The sequence below is a fragment of the Phaethon aethereus genome (assembly GCF_964289735.1).
Source record: "Phaethon aethereus genome assembly, chromosome: 10".
NCBI lineage: Eukaryota > Metazoa > Chordata > Aves > Phaethontiformes > Phaethontidae > Phaethon > Phaethon aethereus.
This window is the reverse complement of record NC_138586.1, coordinates 24,832,457-24,851,459: the sequence shown is the minus strand read 5'-3', so window position 1 is coordinate 24,851,459 and position 19,003 is coordinate 24,832,457. Positions and strand designations below refer to the sequence as shown.

Sequence of the window (19,003 nt, the reverse complement as noted above, 5' to 3'; positions counted from 1 at the left end):
GTGGCTTGCAGGCCAAGCTTCAGGGAGCCACAGGCCCTCATGCTTTTGAAACACCTGAAGCTAGGGCGTGCTTTTTAGTTAAGCAGACAGCTATGAAACCCTCGTACATGACAGCATGCCACTGAACGCGCCAAGGAGCTGGGGAGACTGCCGACTGACCTGCACCCCAAGTACGCGTGACTCCCGAGAGATGAAGGGAGACATGCCATGTCAGCACTGTGGCCTTACTTTGAGCACTGCAATCGCCATGAAATACTATTTTTTTTTTTTTAAATAATGCTTTTAGCAAGGACCAGCAGTCCCAGTGACACCTGATATGCAGATAAACATCAGCGTTCAGGGCTTTCTCGGCACCTAGTTTTGGGGGCGCTGGAAGCCCCCCGGCTTTTGCCCTGGTGGGGCTCTGCCGCTGCCTCCAAGGCCGCGCCCTTCCCAGACGGCCTGGCAGGGGACCGCTCCGACGAGGGGGGCCACAAACACTTGCCCGCGCCCCCCCCCCCCCCGCCGCCGCGGCGGCGACGCTTCCTGGAACCTTGGCGGTGAGGCCCGGCCCATCCTCCCTGCTACGCGCGGCCGGACCGGGCTGCCGTGCCGGGCCGCGCCCCGCTGAGGCGGCTGGGGCGGGGCCGCCGCAGCTCCAGCTGCGGACGCGGGCGGCCGGGAGTGCGGCCTGGGCCGAATCCGGGGCGCGGCCGGCCCGGGGGGCGGGCCCGGGGGGCGGGCCCGGGCGGGGCGGGGCTGGCGCCGGGGCGGGCGGGCGGAGAGGCGCGGCGCGGAGTCCCGTTAGAAGCGGCGCGGAGCCTGCGGAGAGTTCCACCGGCGTAGGAGGAGCGACCTGCTGTGTCCAGTCCGCCGGGAAGATGCCGAAAACGGTGGGTGCCGTCGCCGCGGAGGGCGGCTCTCGGCGGCGGCCGAGCGGGCTTGCGCCCGGGGCGGGGCTGGGCGGGTGTGGCGGCGCTCGGGCCTCGCGGCGGGAGCGGCCGGCGGCGCCCCGGATGCCCGCCCCGCCGCCCTGCCTGCCCTCCCCGGCGCCCCGCGGGGCTCTTCCCGCCTGCGCTCGCCTGCGCCCCGCCCGGGAGCGGCTGCAGTCGTCGGCGGGGCCCGGGAGGTGCCGGCGGCTGCCCCGGAGGGGTCGAGGGGCGGGGGGGGTCCTGGGGAGCACGGCGCGGGTCAGGCGGCGGGCAGGAGCGGAGCACGGCCCCTCCATCTTGCGCTCCTGGGACCGCCGTGTCACCCCCGCCCGAGTGGCCGGGCCGGGCGCGGCGTGGCTGGCTAACGGCGCGGCGGGCAGCGCCCCGAGGGGCCGCACTTCTCCAAAATGTCGGGTGGAGTGGTGCCCGCCGCCTGGCCTCCCCGCGGGCGTGAGCGCCCGGACTCGGGATGCGCCCGGCCTAGGAGGGCGAGCGGGACGAAGCTTTCTAGAGCCTGGTGGAGAGTTAATTAATGCTACGGCCGCCTCTCCTGTGCTCTGTGAAGAGGAGAAGCTGGGGTTTTCACAACTTGTAATTAGTCAGCTTGAGTTGCTAGGGAGCCTTGTTCCAACTTGACTTGAAGTATTTCTTGGCTGGAGAGATCTTGGTACTTCAGAAAGTCTCGTCAAGTCCAAACTTGACTCCCCTTCTCGCAGCGGGAGTTCGGTGACTAAAGAGGAGCACGGGGTTTTTCCATTAAGTTTCTCCTGGTTGGAGTAAAAGAATTGGTCCTAGCCCTTCATTGATAAAACAGGAAGGAGCAGGCTGGAAAGCTCTGGATGGTTCCTCACTGGGAGTGATCTGAAAAGGCCTCAGAACATCTAATGTTTAAGCTAAGAGTCTGTGGTTTACATAAAGGAGAGGAAGAAAAAACCCCAACAAACTAAACAAAAACCCACCCCTGTGAAAGTGGAAGTTGATATGGAATCCACCCTGATTTTTTTTTTTTTGTACAGATAGTTTAATTGCATTGCTTTAAAATAGGTATCAAATGTCTGTTTGACTGACTTATGCTTTTCCTGCTGTCTTAAATGCCTGCTCTCTGAGACCATAGATGGATTTTTAAATTTTTTTGTAAACATTAACATTTTAAAGAATATCAAACGTGAGCCACTTAAAGGTTAAGACAGTATATTCTGAAGCTTTAGAAAGGCCTTTCTTCAAACATCAGCAATGCTTAGTGAAGAGTTACTTCCTAAAAAAAAAAAAAAAAAAAAATCCCAAACAAAACCAAACAAACCAGACAGCAAGTTCAGTAAGATGAACAGAAGTAGCTCAGGTTAAGGGACTTCTGTGTAAAATGCAGTTAGGACCTTTTAGCCAGAGAGTTGAGAGTTTTGGTGAGTGACTTCTTTCAGTGTGAATCAGGCATGAAATCCTAAAAATGTTGCAGAGACTCTGATGAGGCAGGGTTCCCACTAACAGACTGAATCCAAATGTCGTGACACTGCACTGGCTACAAGGTGCCCACTGCAGCCTCTCTATCTGCAGACGCACCCTAGACCGGACTTGCGTTCACAGTCTGCTGCTTTCTGGTTCTGGCAGAGCAGTTCTGCTTTCGGAGCTTTTAAAAACTGGAACAGATAAGGAAATGCAAGTGCTTTGCTGTGACACTGTGTGTTGAACACCACAGATTCTGCAGAAAGTGGTTCAAATGTTTGTGCCTGTTCAGGTACAGTGCTGCAGGCCTCCTGCTGTATCAGCCTTCGGTTTCCTGCCACATCTGCCCTAGTTGCAGACCCAACTGAAATAATACTTTAAACATTATTTCTTGAGCTGTGGTTTGCAGGAACAGGATATGCTGGCATAACTGTGTAATCAGTTCTTCATGTGAAAGAAACATGACTACTAGTGTGCTAGCCCAAGATTTGTTAATAGCTACTTAATTAACAAAACAGTAAAATGCAAGTGGCTTTCCTCAATTAAGGTCAAATGTGGGTGAAACTTGAGCAGTTAGATGCAGCTATATGTGGGCTTCATCACAAAAATAAATCCATTGTGAAGAAGACAGATGGAGGAAATGTTCCAGGGAACAGTTCTGGCTGGGCAGGAAAAACATTTGTGTCTAAAGTGTTTGGTAGCTCTTATCACTCATCTCACCAAGCTTACAGAACATGCTGCTGCGTGGCTTAAGCAGCAAAACTTGTTGAGTTATGAGTCCCTACTCCTTGTTAAGCTAGGCTAAATGTTAACACATGTAGCTAGAGATTGCCATTTCGTTGCGTGAGACTTGCTACAAGTGGCACTATGCTTTGGTGCACTATTAATAGGAATCCAAGATTAACTCCGGTAACCTTTGAACTAGTGGCACATGACTTGACTTGGTCTTGTGAAGTGTAATGTCTGCACAGCTGAGGGGGTTTGGTTGCTGGAGGCCTTGTAGGCTATGTGGAAAGTCCATTGTGGATTGGCCTGCCGGTCCTGCCATGTTCTCCACCAGAAAGCTTCACTCTTTTATCTAGAGTGAGCTTGTAGTTAAGCAACCAACTCTTGGTTTATGATTTTTTTTTTGTTCTGAAAAGTTTGCAAGATGTAAACAGTTAAAGCACACACCAAAGAGAGCATATAATTCCCCCCACTCTTTGTATTGCAGAGGGTGGCAGTAGTTGAGGACTAAAATGCCTCTTGCAAGCCATTGTCAAGCTCTGAAAAGTCTCTCCCCCAGTTGCGAGAAGTCTGTTTCTTGGCCATGAGTAGGCTCTGATCTCATGCTTACTGACTAGTGCTCAGGTCTCTGACTGAGTCACTTCAGTCTGGGCAGAGCTGGGAGTCACACTCGGTTCCAAATTCTGATAGAAGTGAATCAGCTGTCATGTTGATGGCTAGTCCAAGCCCCATAGTTAATCACTTGAACAAAAACCATTTTAGCTGGAGGAGTGGGAAGGAAACTGACCCTTTTTGTACCAGTCATGCCTATTTAATGGGCTGTTACTTTACTGTATTTTTAGCTGTTAGAAAAAAAAACGTTTCTGTATCAGGATTCATTAACTATTTTCCCTATGAATGTCCTTGCTTTGTGGCTGTATGAATGGGTAGGCCGCTGAACTTTGAAACGCGAGCATCTGTTGTGCATTCAACTGTCCTATCACTAGGACTTGAGCGGTTTTGTTTTAGGTAACATAGTCTTTACTTGTAGAGAAATGAGTTTAATCGGAGCTAATCTTGTGAATACAGAAAGCTTCAAACTCGGGTATAAAAAAGTTTGGGGTCCTCTTATTATATTAGCAGATCTAAGTGTTTCTCTCTATGTTCAGAACATAAGTCTCCAGGTTTCTAGGGAAAAGTGTTACTGCAGAGAAAATCAACTGGGACAAGCATGAAGTCTTCAGCACAAAAGAACAGTGAGATTCATAGGTCTCAGCTCTATGATGCTATTTAAGATTTTTTTAAAAGTCTTTTCCCCTTAATACTTCCTAAAACTCAATGTAGCAATAGCCATTAGGGCCTTCAGGGACCCTGTTTGTGACTTAAATTGATGGTCCAAATTCCCAGTTGGACTCCAAAGGTCCTTGAAGCATATCTCCCTTTGTTCTTTGGAACTGCATAGGTCTGGTTAGAAGAAAGGCAACTGACAGATCGTGGTAGGTACCAGGAGAGTCCTCCGGATAATCAGTTTCTTGATGCGTAGGTACTTGCTACCAAATGCTGCAACAAGATGGCAGCTATGAGCAGAGTGCTACACTTGTTTCACTTGTTTGGATGATCCTTCCTTTTTTTTTTTTTTTTGTGGAATTTGCTATAGGTCTTGAAAACTGGAGGGAAGGGTAGACAGTGATGGAAACCACAACTAGCAATGGATGGACACTTTTTTTTCTTTTGAAGCCCTGGATTTGGATCCTATTGTGCTATGAAGGAACACTAGAAGCATTCCAGATGCCTTCTGTCTTATCTGAGGACCAACCATTTGGTCTTCCTCTCCCTCACTTAGTATCACTTGGGAAGCTTTGATCAGAGCTGCCAAGTTAGACAGGCTTTGGTGTCACATGGGTGCTAGCTTGTTAGGCAAACCCAATCCGTTGTACCTTTCTTCTAACACTGTCAGATACATGGAGTTGCTGTGAAAAGGTGTGTTTGAGAGCTCCCAAAACCCCTGCTTTATACAGAAGTCTCTGTTGCCCCGATGATGAATTTCAGATGACTTTGTACTTCAGAGGCAACAATGGCTAAAACATGCTGAGCGTACAGTGCAACCAGGTAAACTACTGGACTGGTATACGATGAATTATCTGTAGCTTTATACCTATCATGGGACTTTACAAACCAAGAAAGACCTTTACACTCTAGCTTGTATTGTATGCATCAGCTTGGCTCCTAGATTCTGCAAGAATAGCAAGGTTTTGCCTCTTGTGCAGATTGAAGCAGTTAAGCCTGATAGTGAGTAAAAGCTTTTGTTTGGTACTTCTGGGCCTTCTATGTTGAAGTTAAAAGTGGAGTTTAAAGAATACCATTGATAAACTTAGTGTGCAGCTTTGTTTTTACATACTGGTAAAATCTTGCTTCCCCTTCTTGTGGCAAGCCTTGCACCTAACTGGCAGTGTTGTCCAGAAAACATCAGTTATAGTGGCTTCAGACTGTAGTAAGCAAGAGCTATTCTGAGTGCCTGATCTGAACTGGTAGTCATGATCCGGTTCTTAAAACTTTAATGTGACAGTGTTAGGCCTAAGAGTGCTTATTATACCAGATGTTCTAGAAGATTAAACATGTTCGCGGAGTCCTTTCTTTTGTTTTCAACCTCTTGATTTCTTACTTGAGGCAGATGAGCAAGAAATAGGTTGGTGGGATGTACACAATGAAAGGAGCCCAAGGAAAGCTTTAGATCTGCTGCTTGTCCTATAAGAATCCTCTGGGGAAAAGAGTATATCTTTATATATACCTGATATCAGGGGTTGGTCATCACTCACTTCTGGCAAATATCCTGTCCACTTAATATTTACAGGCAGTACCTTTTTGGACCTGGAAGGGGTTGTGTGTGCACTTTCCTTGGGGTGACTCTGCATCATCTGATTAATCACCCCTGAAGGTTAATTACAATTCTTGCTTTTCTTATGAGGATATGTAAGATGTCTTAATATGGACTCCTTTTTTTGACAGGAAATGGCATCACTGCCTCTAGAGGAAACTTGTTTCAGTTGCTTTATGTGTAATGTCTGGTCTGAAGTGAAATCCCCCTGCACAGAGCTCACTGAAGTCTGTAGGTAGCTGCAGGGAAGACACCTGATGAACTGAGACCAAATGATTCCAATAACTTGCTTCTTGTGAAGCCCGGTCTGCAGGGGGAGCAGGGCCCTTCCTGAGTTGCTGGGCTCCGCATGTACTTGCTGATCAATCGACGCTTTTCCCAGAGAAGCTCCTCTGGAAGAGGTGGCTCTGGCCTTGCTCCAGCTTCTGACGGAAGCTGACTAAATGCTTCCTCTCATGACGTCAGCGCCCGGGCGCGTTCCGGGCTTGCTGCAGCTCTGCCACCTTCTCTGGCTGGCTGCTTTCCTCCATCTGGGCAGGGAGAGGGCCAGGGCCTCCCTGAATTAGCACAGTAAAGCTGTTATCTGTGCTTAATCGCTGCTCTGAGGACTACAATGGGGTCTGCCTGAAAAAGAGTTCCAAGATCTCAACACTAACTCTTCCAGTGTGTGTGTGTCCCCAGCCAGTGTCTTGTTTGTCTGCCTGCTAAATGATGCTGCTAGGAGTCAACATCACCCTGTGAGGAGTCTCTCTGCTGTTGCAGGCAGGCTGTTGGAAAAGAGGAAATCCCTCTCTGTCCAGGAATAATCCAGGGCAATTAACTGATGTAAATTAAGAGCACTAGTAAGCAGCCAGTTAATTGCTTGCTTTTCCCTAGGGGTGTTTGGGAACAGCAGGAATTTGCATAGTGCAGCCAATAATACTGCATCAAAGGAGTTTGGTTTTTATCCCATCTGAAACTTCTAAAGAAGGCTGAAGTCTCTAGATTCATGGAAGGCTACTCTTTTGAGCAAACCTCTTTGTAACAATTCTATGGCTGCTCTTAGGTGGAGCGTTCTAGTGTTTTTGGAAGTTGTGGGCATAAAACCCACCCTGCTGACTCCAGTAGCTAATGTTGACTCTTACTGTAATGTTTAAAGACTGTGCAGCAAATACTTGGCAGGGATGTAGGAAAAGACAGCTGCAACTGTTTGGAGGTTTAAAACCTGAAATTGCAGTGGCTTGGGCTTTATATTGACAGGAGACAATTATGACTGCAGCAGCTGTGGATGCATAGGTAGGTCATCTAGTGCTGCTTCCTTCCTGTGCAGCTATGAAAGGGTATTGTCACTTGTATGGATGTATGATCCTCCCATGGAGGACTGGGGCAGTCAGAAATCCCTGGCCTTTGTATAGCAGCTTGTGGAATTTGTATTAAATGGGGAGAAAACACTCTTTGAAGAGGCTTTTAATGGTTTGATTCCTGCAAAATGCTTTTTCCTAGTTGTTCCAGCATCTGTAACATGGATCTGTTGTTGTTCTGAGGAACAAAATTGGAAACTGTAGTTGTTCTTGGAAGCCTATTCAAAAATATGAACTTTGGATGAAGGAATGATGTCTGCTTCTCATCCTGTTGTCAGGCTAAGAAATAGGAGTGTTTGGCCATGCCAGGTTTCTCTCCCTTTGGTCATTGCTGGTTGACAGATAGCTACAGACAAAGGCATGGGGTGCCCCTAAAGGAGGAATGAATGAAAACGCTCCAGATCAGATCCACTCTGTAGAGAAACATGCAGTTAGGCAAGGATGACGGACTGGAAGGGAGAAGAGACAGACTCCTTTCTCTGCTGGCAGAGATTCTCTGTAGAGAAAAACAAAACCTCAGAAGAGGTCAGGAAGAGGACGACTGCAGTAGTGAATAAGAACGGCCTGGTATGTGTGGTCCAGGCTGACCTGTACTGTCTTGGCAGTTTGCAGCACTATTGGTCAACTTCTTTCTTCCATTGAGGAAGGCTACTCTGGAGAACAGGCTTCACTGTACTGGAGTGTGAATGCTGTAAAACCTTTGTGGTTCTTTTTCTTTTCTGGGGCGGGGAGGGGGCTAAGTCGATGTCAGAGAATCTTGCGTGCAGCATATTGGAGAACTGCTGTTCTGCGATTGTATGCCTTCCTATGTTCTCCAGATATTTTCTTTTTAAAGCAAAACTGATGACTTCCTGCAGCCATGAGCCATTCTTGTCTGTCTGCATATCACTGATTTGTCCTCTTCTCCTTAGTAAGCCCTTACGAGTCACAACCCTTTTTTTTCCTCTCTGGATAGGGAGACCTAGTTATGGTGGGGAAGTGACTAAGTACAGGAAAAATCTGCCATTGCAGTCTGATCAATCACTTAGTCACAGCATTTAATAAATGTATTTGGGTTTATGTAACATGGGCTAATAAAGCATGGAATTCTAGGCTAAATCTTTCCTTGCCATAGCTTTTAAGCTGTACTGAACTTGACTCTCTGGTATTAATTCTGTGCTTGGTTACAGTGCAAAAAATGAGCTGCCAGACAAATTATTAGGGTGAAGTGTCAGGGCTCTCAACAACCCCCATCCCCTGGAGGTGTGGCTTTTTGTTCATAATGTCTCTAAGAATAATAAGTTATAATTTTTTTATCCTCTGAATATGCTATTCTGCAACACTGAATTTAAAAAAGAAGTATCTATTTCCTCAGTACACTAAATGTCTTTTCAGACTGGCTACTTGATTGACAAGAGGATTCTGGTTGTGTGTGTGTTGTGTGGTTTTTGTATTGGTGTTTGTTTTTTTTCCACGCCCCCTCTTAAAATCCAGAACTTGATAATCATCCTAAGATCATCATAATCCACAGGACTTGCAGAATGGCAGCAAATGGTTCTGAAGGCACTCTGTAAGAAAGTAAGGCAGTTCCACTGCTGACAAATTCAAGCAATATCAAGTTGCCCAATAAAAAAATGGTGATACAAAACCCACACAATACTTTGTTGTCCAGTACTCTCTTACATGAAAACAATCCTATTGGTATGACAAGACGCTGGCAATCTTGGAGTTCCAGTTAGAAATGATAGAGAAGGGATTTGTACATATGTATTAAAAGTAACGGTTTACTTACTGATCCATTAAGCAGATGCTTTCATGAATGGTTGACCTGTTTGTATGCAAGTTAGCAAGAGGCGTATATGGACATCATTAGATGTGCTTCCTCCCTGCGTGCAAGAGGTGGTTCTTGCAGAAGTTGACCAGTGGTGTATGCCTGCAGGAAAACGAACTAAGAACTGGTGCTCCAGGTACTGGAGGCGGCGGAGAGGGGAGGAGGGCAGCTGTTAGCAAAGTAATGCTGACCATTGGTCAAGAAAGGGTCAGCAAATCAAAATTTTTTTCATAAAAAGGTAATAATAAATATGCTTAATATTCATCCCAATTGTATGAAGATGTTCTACATTGAACTTAAGCTAAAAGAAAACATGTACTCTCATCCTTCCCTTCCTCTTATGTTAAACACGAATTTTCATCTGCCAACATGCTGTATGTTGGAGGCATGGATACAGTTTCAGATACACTTACTTGTTTTGTAGTTGAGTTTCTTCTTGCTTTCATACTGTATCCTGAACATACAACTTCAGGGATGTTAGATTCCAGTTTCCACCTTTAGAAAGGTAAAGTTAAAGGTTCTTGGTGAACTTGGTTTCTGTAGCTTTCTTCAAAGGAGATAAAGTGTTTTTCTGTCTTAGGATGGGTAAGAGTTTTTAACTTTTGAGGAATTTTGTCCTGTAATGAAACTACTTTCAATTCAACATGCCTGCAATATACAAATAGTGTTTTTTTATCCTTTTGTTGAGCTCTAAAAGAAATAGATAGGACTGTCCACCTCAACCTCTACTTAGAATAGAATAGTTCAGCTGGAAGGGACCTACAGTGATCATCTAGTCCAACTGCCAGACCACTTCAGGGATGACCAAAAGTTGAGGCATGTTATTAAGGGCATTGTCCAAATGCCTCTCAAATGCTGACAGCCATGGGGCATTGACCACCTCCCTAGGAAGCCTGTTCCAGTGTTTGAACACCCTCTGGGTAAAGAAATGTTTCTTCATGTGAAGTCTGATCCTCCCCTGATGCAGTTTTGAACCATTCCCATGTGTCCTGTCCCTGGATCCCAGGGAGAAGAGCTCAGCACCTCCCTCTCCACGTCCCTTCCTCAGGAAGCTATAGAGAGCAATGAGGTGGCCCCTCGGCCTCCTTCTCTCCAAATGAGACAAACCCAGGGTCCTCAGCCACCCCTCACAGGACAAGCCTTCCAGCCCTGTCACCAGCTTTGTTGCCCTCCACTGGATGTGTTCAAGCATGTTAATATCCTTAAATGGATAGAACTGCACAGACTACTCAAAGTGAGGCCTTGCCAATGCTAAGTAAAGCAGGATAATACCCTCTCGACCACCTGGTTTTGCTGTGTTTGATGTACCCCAGGATGCAGTTTGCCCTCTTGATGCTGGGGCACACTGCTGGCTCCTACTGAGCCTGCTGCCGACCAGCAACCCCATATCCCTTTCTGCTGGGCTCCTCTCCCAATTTAGGCTTGTGTCTGGTGTTACTCCATCCCAGCTGCAGAATCTGGCATTTGTTCTTGTTAAATTTCATGCCCTTGATGGTTGCCCAATGCTCCAGTCTAGATCCCTCTGCAAGGCCTCATGTCCCTCAAGAGAGTCAATAGCACCTCCCAGTTTGGTATCATCAGCAAACTTGCTAGGGGTACATTCAGAATCACAGAATCACTAGGTTGGAAAGGACCTTCAAGATCATCAAGTCCAACCATTAGTCCAGCGCCACCATGTCCCCTAAACCATGTCCTGAAGCGCAACTTGTGCATCCAGACCATTGATACGAATGTTGAACAGAACTGGCCCTAGGATCAAGCCCTGAGGAACACAGCTGGTGACTGGTTGCCAGCCATGTGTAGCCCCATTCACCGCAGCCCTTTAAGCTCTTCCACCATTTCACCAGAAATATGATGCCATCACTTCTGCCAGCCAGTTCTTCACCCAGCACACTGTGAACCTGCTCACCTCACAGTTGGACAACTGGTCCAGAAGGATGCTGTGAGAGGCATTATCAAAAGCATTACTAAAATCCAGAAAAACTGCATCTTCCATCTTCCCTCCATCTGCTAGGCGTGTGACCTTATTGTAGAAGGATATCAAATTAGTTAGGACTTCCCCTTTGTGAACCCATGATGACTGTGCCTGATTCTTGGTCCTTTAAATGCCTTTCAGTAGTGCCTAATTACTTGGTTAATCTGGTCAATATCTGATCACTAAAATGGATCTTCTAGTAACTATATATCAAGAAAGCAAAATTGCCTGGAAAGCTGGATGTGTTGAAAGAAACTTGCTTGTATCGTAGCTCATAGTGCAGCTGAGACAATAGAATACTCATGCCTAAGCAGTAACAGTGTGTGCAATTGTGACACAGTTTGGTTTGTTGTATGTGCTTTTTGTTGCTTTTTGTTTTCTTTCAAAAAAGAAAACAAAGTTGTCCTTTAGAGATAATACTAGATTGTATTACTCATATTCATATGTTCCACTAAGTTTTGTTTGACAGTATTCATTAATGGAGACACTGCTCAGTGTGCATAAGAAAGGTGTTGCTTTTCTACTTTTACTGTTTATAAATACTATATGCTATATACCAAATGTTAAGATAACTGTGTGCCCCCTGAGATAAGTTCAAAAGCATAAGCATCAATAACTATTTTGCCAACATCTGGCAATATATATCAACAATATACCGCTATATATTAAAGAAACTTAAATAACTTTTTCAAAAGTGGACTGGTTCCCTTCATTTGTCTTATTGGGTAGATAATGAGAACTTTAGCTGAGACGTATTGAATACAGTGTCTGGCTGTATTCAGCGCTCTGTGCCTACAGTTATCCTTAGTGAAAAATGGGGATCTGAGTTTGCCTCAAGCTGAGAAACCTGTCTGTTATTTCTGAAAATGTGCTGTGTGACTAGCTGGATTTTTGTTGCAGTATCTGTATTTTTCGCCAATGAACACTCAACATGTGAATTTGTTTGCATTGGTGAAATACAGGAAGCAGAGCGCAGTAAAATGATTATGTTCTAGGCAATATCCACAACCTCCTCGAGAACTAGAAGCTGCTGTATGAATGAACTGTAACACATGACTGCTCATTTTGTGAGCTGCCTCAAAAACTGTGAGGTTACTAATAGCTTGAATAATGGGGTCAGAGAAGGCTAGTATTACTTACGATACCTGAAAGCTCTGAGTCCATGGTTGGGAAGGTGATGGGCTTTGAGAATGTTCTTGCTCAGCACCATAAAACGCTTATTCAAATATTTTCTTGGTTTAGTGATAAAGCAATGTGTCTTAGTCCTGCAGCCTGCAGCTCTGTTGTGCTGCCTTTGTTATAGATGCTGGACTGTAACGTATTCTTTCCTGGAATATTAAGATGACGTGCTTTCCTTGCTGCCATAACATTACTCCTTTGCTCCAAAAAGCAAGCAAGGAGCCTCTGTTACCTCAACTTGGTGTTCAAAAAATCCAGAAGTGTTTACTGCCTAGCAATGTAATATTTTTTTTTTTTCTTCTTTAAGCACTAAACTGCACCTTAAACTGCTGGTATTCTGATCCAGCCACGATAAACTGAGAAGCAGTAAGTTCTAGCAGTAAGTTCTCAAAGACTCAAAATTTTCTTACCCTTAATGACTTGCTGCTGCAAATGTTTTAGGCTGTGTGAAATCTATAGACACCAATGTCTTCTGCACTGATGGGCACAATGTATACCTAGGGTGTTGTGGTGACAGCCATACGTGTAGAAACGAGCTAATGCTCAAACCCCCGAGTTGTTTGTTGGTTTGGTGGGTTTTTTTGGTTTATCTTGCTCTGTGGTTTGTTACTAACATCTCACATTGAAGGTTGACTGCAAGCTGCAATGCAATGTATTATGTTCTGTTTGAATACTCCTTTGCATACCCAGCAGAATCGGGTAGAGATCTTTTTCAAATGAGGATATGTCATCATCTTCGGCTGTAAGAACATACCACTGTACTGTCTGTCTTGGATCTCTCTATCAAAAAGCTGAGCAAATAGAAGGACTAAGTAACATCCAAATCGCCGAAAGATCAGAGCAATCAACTGAAGATGAGATGTCCTGAACAATACTTTCGTCAGCATCATACAGAGGAAATACGATGCTATCTTAGCATTTGCTCTGACAAATGCTAAATAATCAAGTAGAAATCTGAGAGAAGGCTGTCCTGCTTCTCCTTTGCTGCTTCAGTTCTGACAAATTTAATATATAGGCTTTGTTGCTTGCTGTGTACTTGGTTCACCTCTGTGCAAAGTCTCTCTGCCACTAAGCACCAAATGTAGCTTAGTCAGAGGAGGTGACTGACCAGCCACTTCTCCCACGGCTAAGCTTTGAAAGTGTCTTTCATTTATCCTGAAAAAAAAGCTGGTTGGTGGGTGTCTCTTCTTTTTATTTAGAACCCCTCAAATTCCTATAAGGTATTTCAAATTCAAGATTCACTGCATCATAGCTTGCTTCTCAGTAAGCTGGTTCCCTCAGCTTGGCAGAGGAGTGCATGTTATGTCACTCCTTTGTATCTTGGAACTGTGTTCTGCATTAGTCTGTCCTTTCAAGTTTTTCCTTACCTCTTTTGCAAATGCTTTGGTGTCAGAAAAGTTTGGCATAGAGGACTTTCCAGTGAAATGCTTTTACAATATTCTAATGACAGCTTTGATTTGGCAGTGTTTAGAAGGATTTGAAAATAATTTGCATCTGTGGGGATTCAGACAGTCTTGTAAACCAAGTGATTTCATTGGTCTGCCATTCCTTTAGGGAAAGATGAGTTATTAGATGCATTAGCAGGGATCTATCTGTTTTCACAAGACTGAGCAAGAGTAGTTAGCTGGTCTTAACTGCTCCCAGTGTTCTGCAGATGCGCAGTTGGGGGCGAGGTATCTGCATGCAGGAACGTTGAAGGAACCCCAGGTTCTGATCAAAGTTGAATTAATGCCTGCAGATCCTATGCTGCTGTTCCTTAGCATATGGAAAAAACCCGAAAACATAATAAAAAGCAACTCTACGCAGCAAGTCTGAATAAGAACTAAACTCTCAAGTTGATTTATTATGAATGCTTCTTGCAGAAGGTTGCTTTGCAGACTCCCTGCCTCTTGTTAGCCTAGTAAGTTTTACTGTTTGCTTTCCAAAGTTATATTTGCATGTATGTTGACTTACACAGGAGATGTACTCGGCATCTGGCTATTTCTCTTCTCACTACTCAGTTGTGTTTCTTGGTTTTGACCTCCAGCTTCAGGAAGACCACTAACGTGTTCGGCTTATCTGTATTGTTTGGCTGCATAAAGATAGTCCATAACATCTCTGTTTAGAGGAGGTTTAAAGGATCTAAATGCTGAAACTGTAAATTATGTAAGGAAATGGCTTCTGCCCACATGATACAAGAAGTCAGTTTCTGCCATGAGCATTATAAATGTTTAAGCCAATGCAGGGTAGCTCCCCAACAGCCTCTGTGGTCTTGTAGAATTATTGAGAAAGTTCTCAGAACCCTAGAAGTCATCTGGTTCAACCTCATGCTCAGAGCAAGGCCAATCTGCCTGGAAGTCACTGGAAGTCTAAGGCTTTATTCTGTTCTTTAAATTGTGACTCTCTCTTTGTAAAACTGTAGAGACAGCTACAGCCTTTAACTTGAGTCCCCCAGATACAAATTATGTTTGGGTAGCTGTATCTTTTTAATTGACTTTGGGAGAACATCCTGAAAGATTAAAGAAGAAATACTCTAGAGTGAGAAGGGTAATTAAGTGTTTTCTTATATTAAAAAAATCTATATTTTTTTTTTCAGTTTAGTAGCCTTTCACAGAAGGCCTGACATGATGCAGAATGTTACTTATTTTTGCATCTGAAATTGTCTAAGTGATACCCCCTACTATAGCTAGTTTTTGACTGCTTGGTCTCATGGTACCTGCCTGATCCATAGGATGTCCAACTATTATCTACCTTTAGTTCTGTGCATTGTAAGGGTGTGTGATGGACCTGTGTTTCAAAGGAGGACACGTTAATAGTTCTTACTTGACTGCTGGGATTCCTGGGCATTTAGCAACATGTTCATGCATGCATCTCGGTCTCAAGCGATAAGTGAAGTTTATCAGGCATTCTTTTCAAATAGCCCAATTTCAAAGAATGTATTTCAAGGCGTGTATGAGTGTGAACTCAACAGTGTGCATTTAATTGCTGCCCTTAACGAACTAGATCAACTTGGTCACATGTTTGAGAGCTTTGATGGTCTGCTGCCACTGTAAAGTTTTGCTCCTGTATGCGCCTGCCTTGCACTGCCTCAGTCCAACTCAATAGTGCATCAGTTCTGCTAGCTCAGCAGAAAACTGGGTTAATGCCGTGTGTACATGTAGCTTGATGAGAGATAAATCTCACCAAGATTTACCAAGTGTATCAGAGCTACTGCAAAGGATAAAGCAGGAGTGCTTGGGAGTGAGGAATAAGAAGTGGTTCAATAGCTTGGCCCATCGTGTCCATTGTACCCAAAAAGCCATCTTACCCTTCCCTCTTCCTGTAATCTGTGTCAGTAGCAGTGCCGCTGTGTAATGTAGTGAGTGAGACCAACGAAATGGTTCTGCTGGAAAAAATAACAAGTGAGTTATTCTTAGCCTGATTCATGCTTTGGTCCTGCTTGTGGCGTAGTCATGGAATGCTAATACAAACCCAAAGAAGGCAGTGGGAGGGTGCCGGCCGTTTGGGGTGGCTTGCTGTGGTGGTGAGACCGCACCCTGTGTGTGCTGGCACTGCCGTCTGCAGCTCCCCGAGCAGCTCTGCGCCCGTTTGGGAGCCTTTTGGGACACGGGGTTCTGTTGTAGCTACTCTCCTCTATATTAGGAAAGCTCAAGTGCTTGAACTAGATGGAGCTTAAAATAACAAAAGGTACTTCAGCAATCACAAGCTGGTCTTTTATAAACTGTGTACAGTCCCAGCAGAGCTATTTAAAACCTTAAATAGGCTGGTAGCAAGGGAAGCAAATGTGGGTGGGGAAAGTGAGTATTAAAAAAGTGTAGAACTGCGCTGTTTCAGGGAAATCCTGCATTTTAGGGAACCCTGACCTAAATAGATATGAAAAGGCAACCAGCCTAAATGAGACCCTGTACCGACAGGAAGTCACAGGATTTGTCTAGCTTGCTGAAATGATAAAACTGAAAAATCACAGGATGATGAAACGGCTTTACCTCACACTTGACTGTGCCTGCAGTTAAATTTGGAGGGATGGCTCATAGTCTGGGCAGTCAGATCCCACAGTAAGGCTGTGTTCTAGCTCCTAGAAGTCTGGCTATTGTTCAGATACTCGGCGAGCGCTGTGAACTGGCCAAGAGCTTGACGTGCCACACCCAGGCAGTGCTTTGGATGTCTGAAACAGGCAGCCCTGTGTTCAGCTGCCCCTCTTGTTACTAGGGAGCTGAAATGCTAGGTGTTTCTTGGTTGGAGAACAGAGAAGCACGTGAAACAGGTAAGCACACTTCCAACTTGGTCATTCAAAGACAAGAATCCTTTGGAAGGAAGAGCTCAATCACAGCAGTTATCTTCATGCTGTCTTCCCTGGGGAAAGTCTCTTGAATGATAAGCAGAGTGTCTGAACATAGCTTTTTTTTTTAATTTGCCCTTAATTCCAAGTTCCCTCTAAAACCATTCATAACAGCAGGTGAATTTAGAGACCTTTACATAGGGAATGAGTAGTCTACTAGCTCATGAACCTCAGATACTTACTGTACACGTGGTGCCTCTATGCAGCTCACACTTGTCTTGTTAGCATCCTGTCTTGATCTTGTTTTGAGCCCCTTCCAGCAAAATAGCTGCTTGTAACTTTGGCAGACGTCCACTGGATGCTAGGTTTGGAAAGCTTATTGGCTGTCTGGAAATGCTTCTTGGCTACCAGGCTTGTCTGCTTAACCCCTTGAACTGGGTCTTTGCAGCTGTTAAAAGGTACTGGGAAATCCCCTGCCTTTGGAATGAAGCTTAGGAGGGAAGAACTAGACTAAAGGCAAGTTTAGGGATTGGGAAAAGTTGCCCTCTAAGAGTCATCTCAGAAAATCTGAAATGCTTCCAATGGTGGTGGGGAGTGTTGGAACCATTTTGCTGGTTAAGTTACTGTGGGAGCAACCAGGATCATAACACTAGTGTGCGGAGTACAATTTAAGGTGGGGGGGGGGGTGGCCACAAAACACTTGTTTGTAACCTATGAATAGAATTGCCAAGGAGAAGCACACAATAGCTGTGAGGAATGTCACCCATACCACTGCTGGCATTTCAAGCACGCTCACTGCCCTGCTGACCGCCTTTAGGTTGAAGAGCTTTAGCTAGGGATGTGGTTAAGCTCAGACATGTGAAGTACAACTGCCAACCTTGCTATTAGTGTGTGGAGGCCATAATAGGCATATATTATTTCTCTGGAGAATAGCACCTTCTAACAGGCACAAAACAAATGGGTGTTTACAAACCAAAACCCCAAAACAAAACTCAAAGCTACCGGGAGTGTAGCAGTTGAATGATGGCAAGTACATTATGGCTAGATTTTGCTTTGAGTTTTTCCTCCTGATTCAGATGTTCTGGAAAAGGGGTTAGGGTTTTTCCCCATGATTTTCTTAATCTTCTTCTGGGTTTTGACTAGTAAAGGATGTTCTCTCTAGGTAGCTCAAAAAACGGGTACAGCAATACTTATTCTAAGGACCTCTGGGTCTCTTCAAACTAGCTCTAAAGAAATAGAAAATGGCAATGTTAATGGCTTGGAACAGCGACAGGAAAGCAAAGGGAGGTGCATGAGGAATCTATTTATGAGAAAGGAAATGGCAAAAATAGAGCAATTGATCCATTGCACAAGGTTGTGAATAAGTGGTGTAGTAAGTGGCATACAAGTATGTGGACTTGACTGTAAATGTGGGGATCCACCCATGGCTTCTTTTACTGGCTTAGTACTCTCATCTTGCAACTCCTTTTGTCAAACTGAAACTTGTTTGCCCTCTGGACAGGGTGGCAAGCTGCTAGCAGCAATGGTGTTGAAACACCACTGGTAGGATGTGACTATTTACTATCTGCTTGGTTGAAAAGGAAGGAATTATATTCAAGTAGCTTTGACTTGGAAACGTGTCATTAATGATTTTGGAAGCCATGCTTTGTAGGGGGTAGGGGAATTCCCTGTTTTTGTTGGGTTTTTTAAAAATTGTTTTGAATGAGTAACTTCATAGTAATCTTCTTATAAAGTAGAATTTTTGTTCCTGAAAAAGTTGCGTGCCCAAATCAGATCACTAATTAAATTGGGTAAAGGATGCTTCCAGATTTCTAAAACGCTGTTCTCCAACCTATTAAGAAGCATTGGCATAGTCCCGGCTTTGCGCAGCTCTGTGTTCTTGCATTACTGGTGTGTGCTTGCTAGTACTAGTTGAAGACAACTGCTCTGGACCTTTGAGACATTGATATGAGAACTGAAAAGTTGGGGCAAGGTGGGTGAGTGAAGGCCTCTAAAGTAAAGCAACTGCAAATGTCAGCTGCCTTTGCATAAAGAACGGGCTTTTTTGAAGCCCTTTTTGTGAGCTCTGTGAATGTGGTTTGAAGGAGACCTCATTTTTTAGAGAGATTGTCCTTGGGGCTAATAAATCTGATTCTCCACCACCTGAGGGGGGGAAAAAAAAAGAAACCCTAGTTTATATAATGATGCCTGAAGTAGACTCCCTGACATGATGTGACTGATCTCTGGACTGATGGACGTGTCCTGCAAGGAGGATCCTGTCAGGCTCTACTTGGTGACCCTGTACTCTGGCCGTCTGAATACTAAGCACTGATCAGTTGCAAAGGGGGGCTTCAACACGAAGGTGGTTGTAGCTTCTCACACTTGGTCTTGAGAATCAGAAAAGCAACAAAATACTGATGTGTTGCTTAGCTCTGTAGGCGTTACCTTTTCAATGGCAGCAAGTGTCTTCAAGGAACCCGATTTTTAATTTTTTTTTTCCCAATGGGAACATTCCTGTTTATCGCTGGCTG

General features: G+C 44.9%; 1 protein-coding gene across 1 annotated transcript in view; it reads left to right on the top strand.

Annotated features, from left to right (window-relative positions):
- Positions 1 to 7,712: 7,712 nt before the first annotated feature.
- The window catches only part of MSN (moesin), a gene marked incomplete at both ends in the record, with an annotated part of 35,230 nt that continues 23,939 nt past the window's right edge, over positions 7,713 to 19,003 (top strand). The window contains one exon of the mRNA XM_082004211.1: positions 7,713 to 7,838. Coding sequence (XP_081860337.1) covers positions 7,713 to 7,838 — 126 coding nt within the window. The remainder of the gene's footprint in view (positions 7,839 to 19,003) is intronic.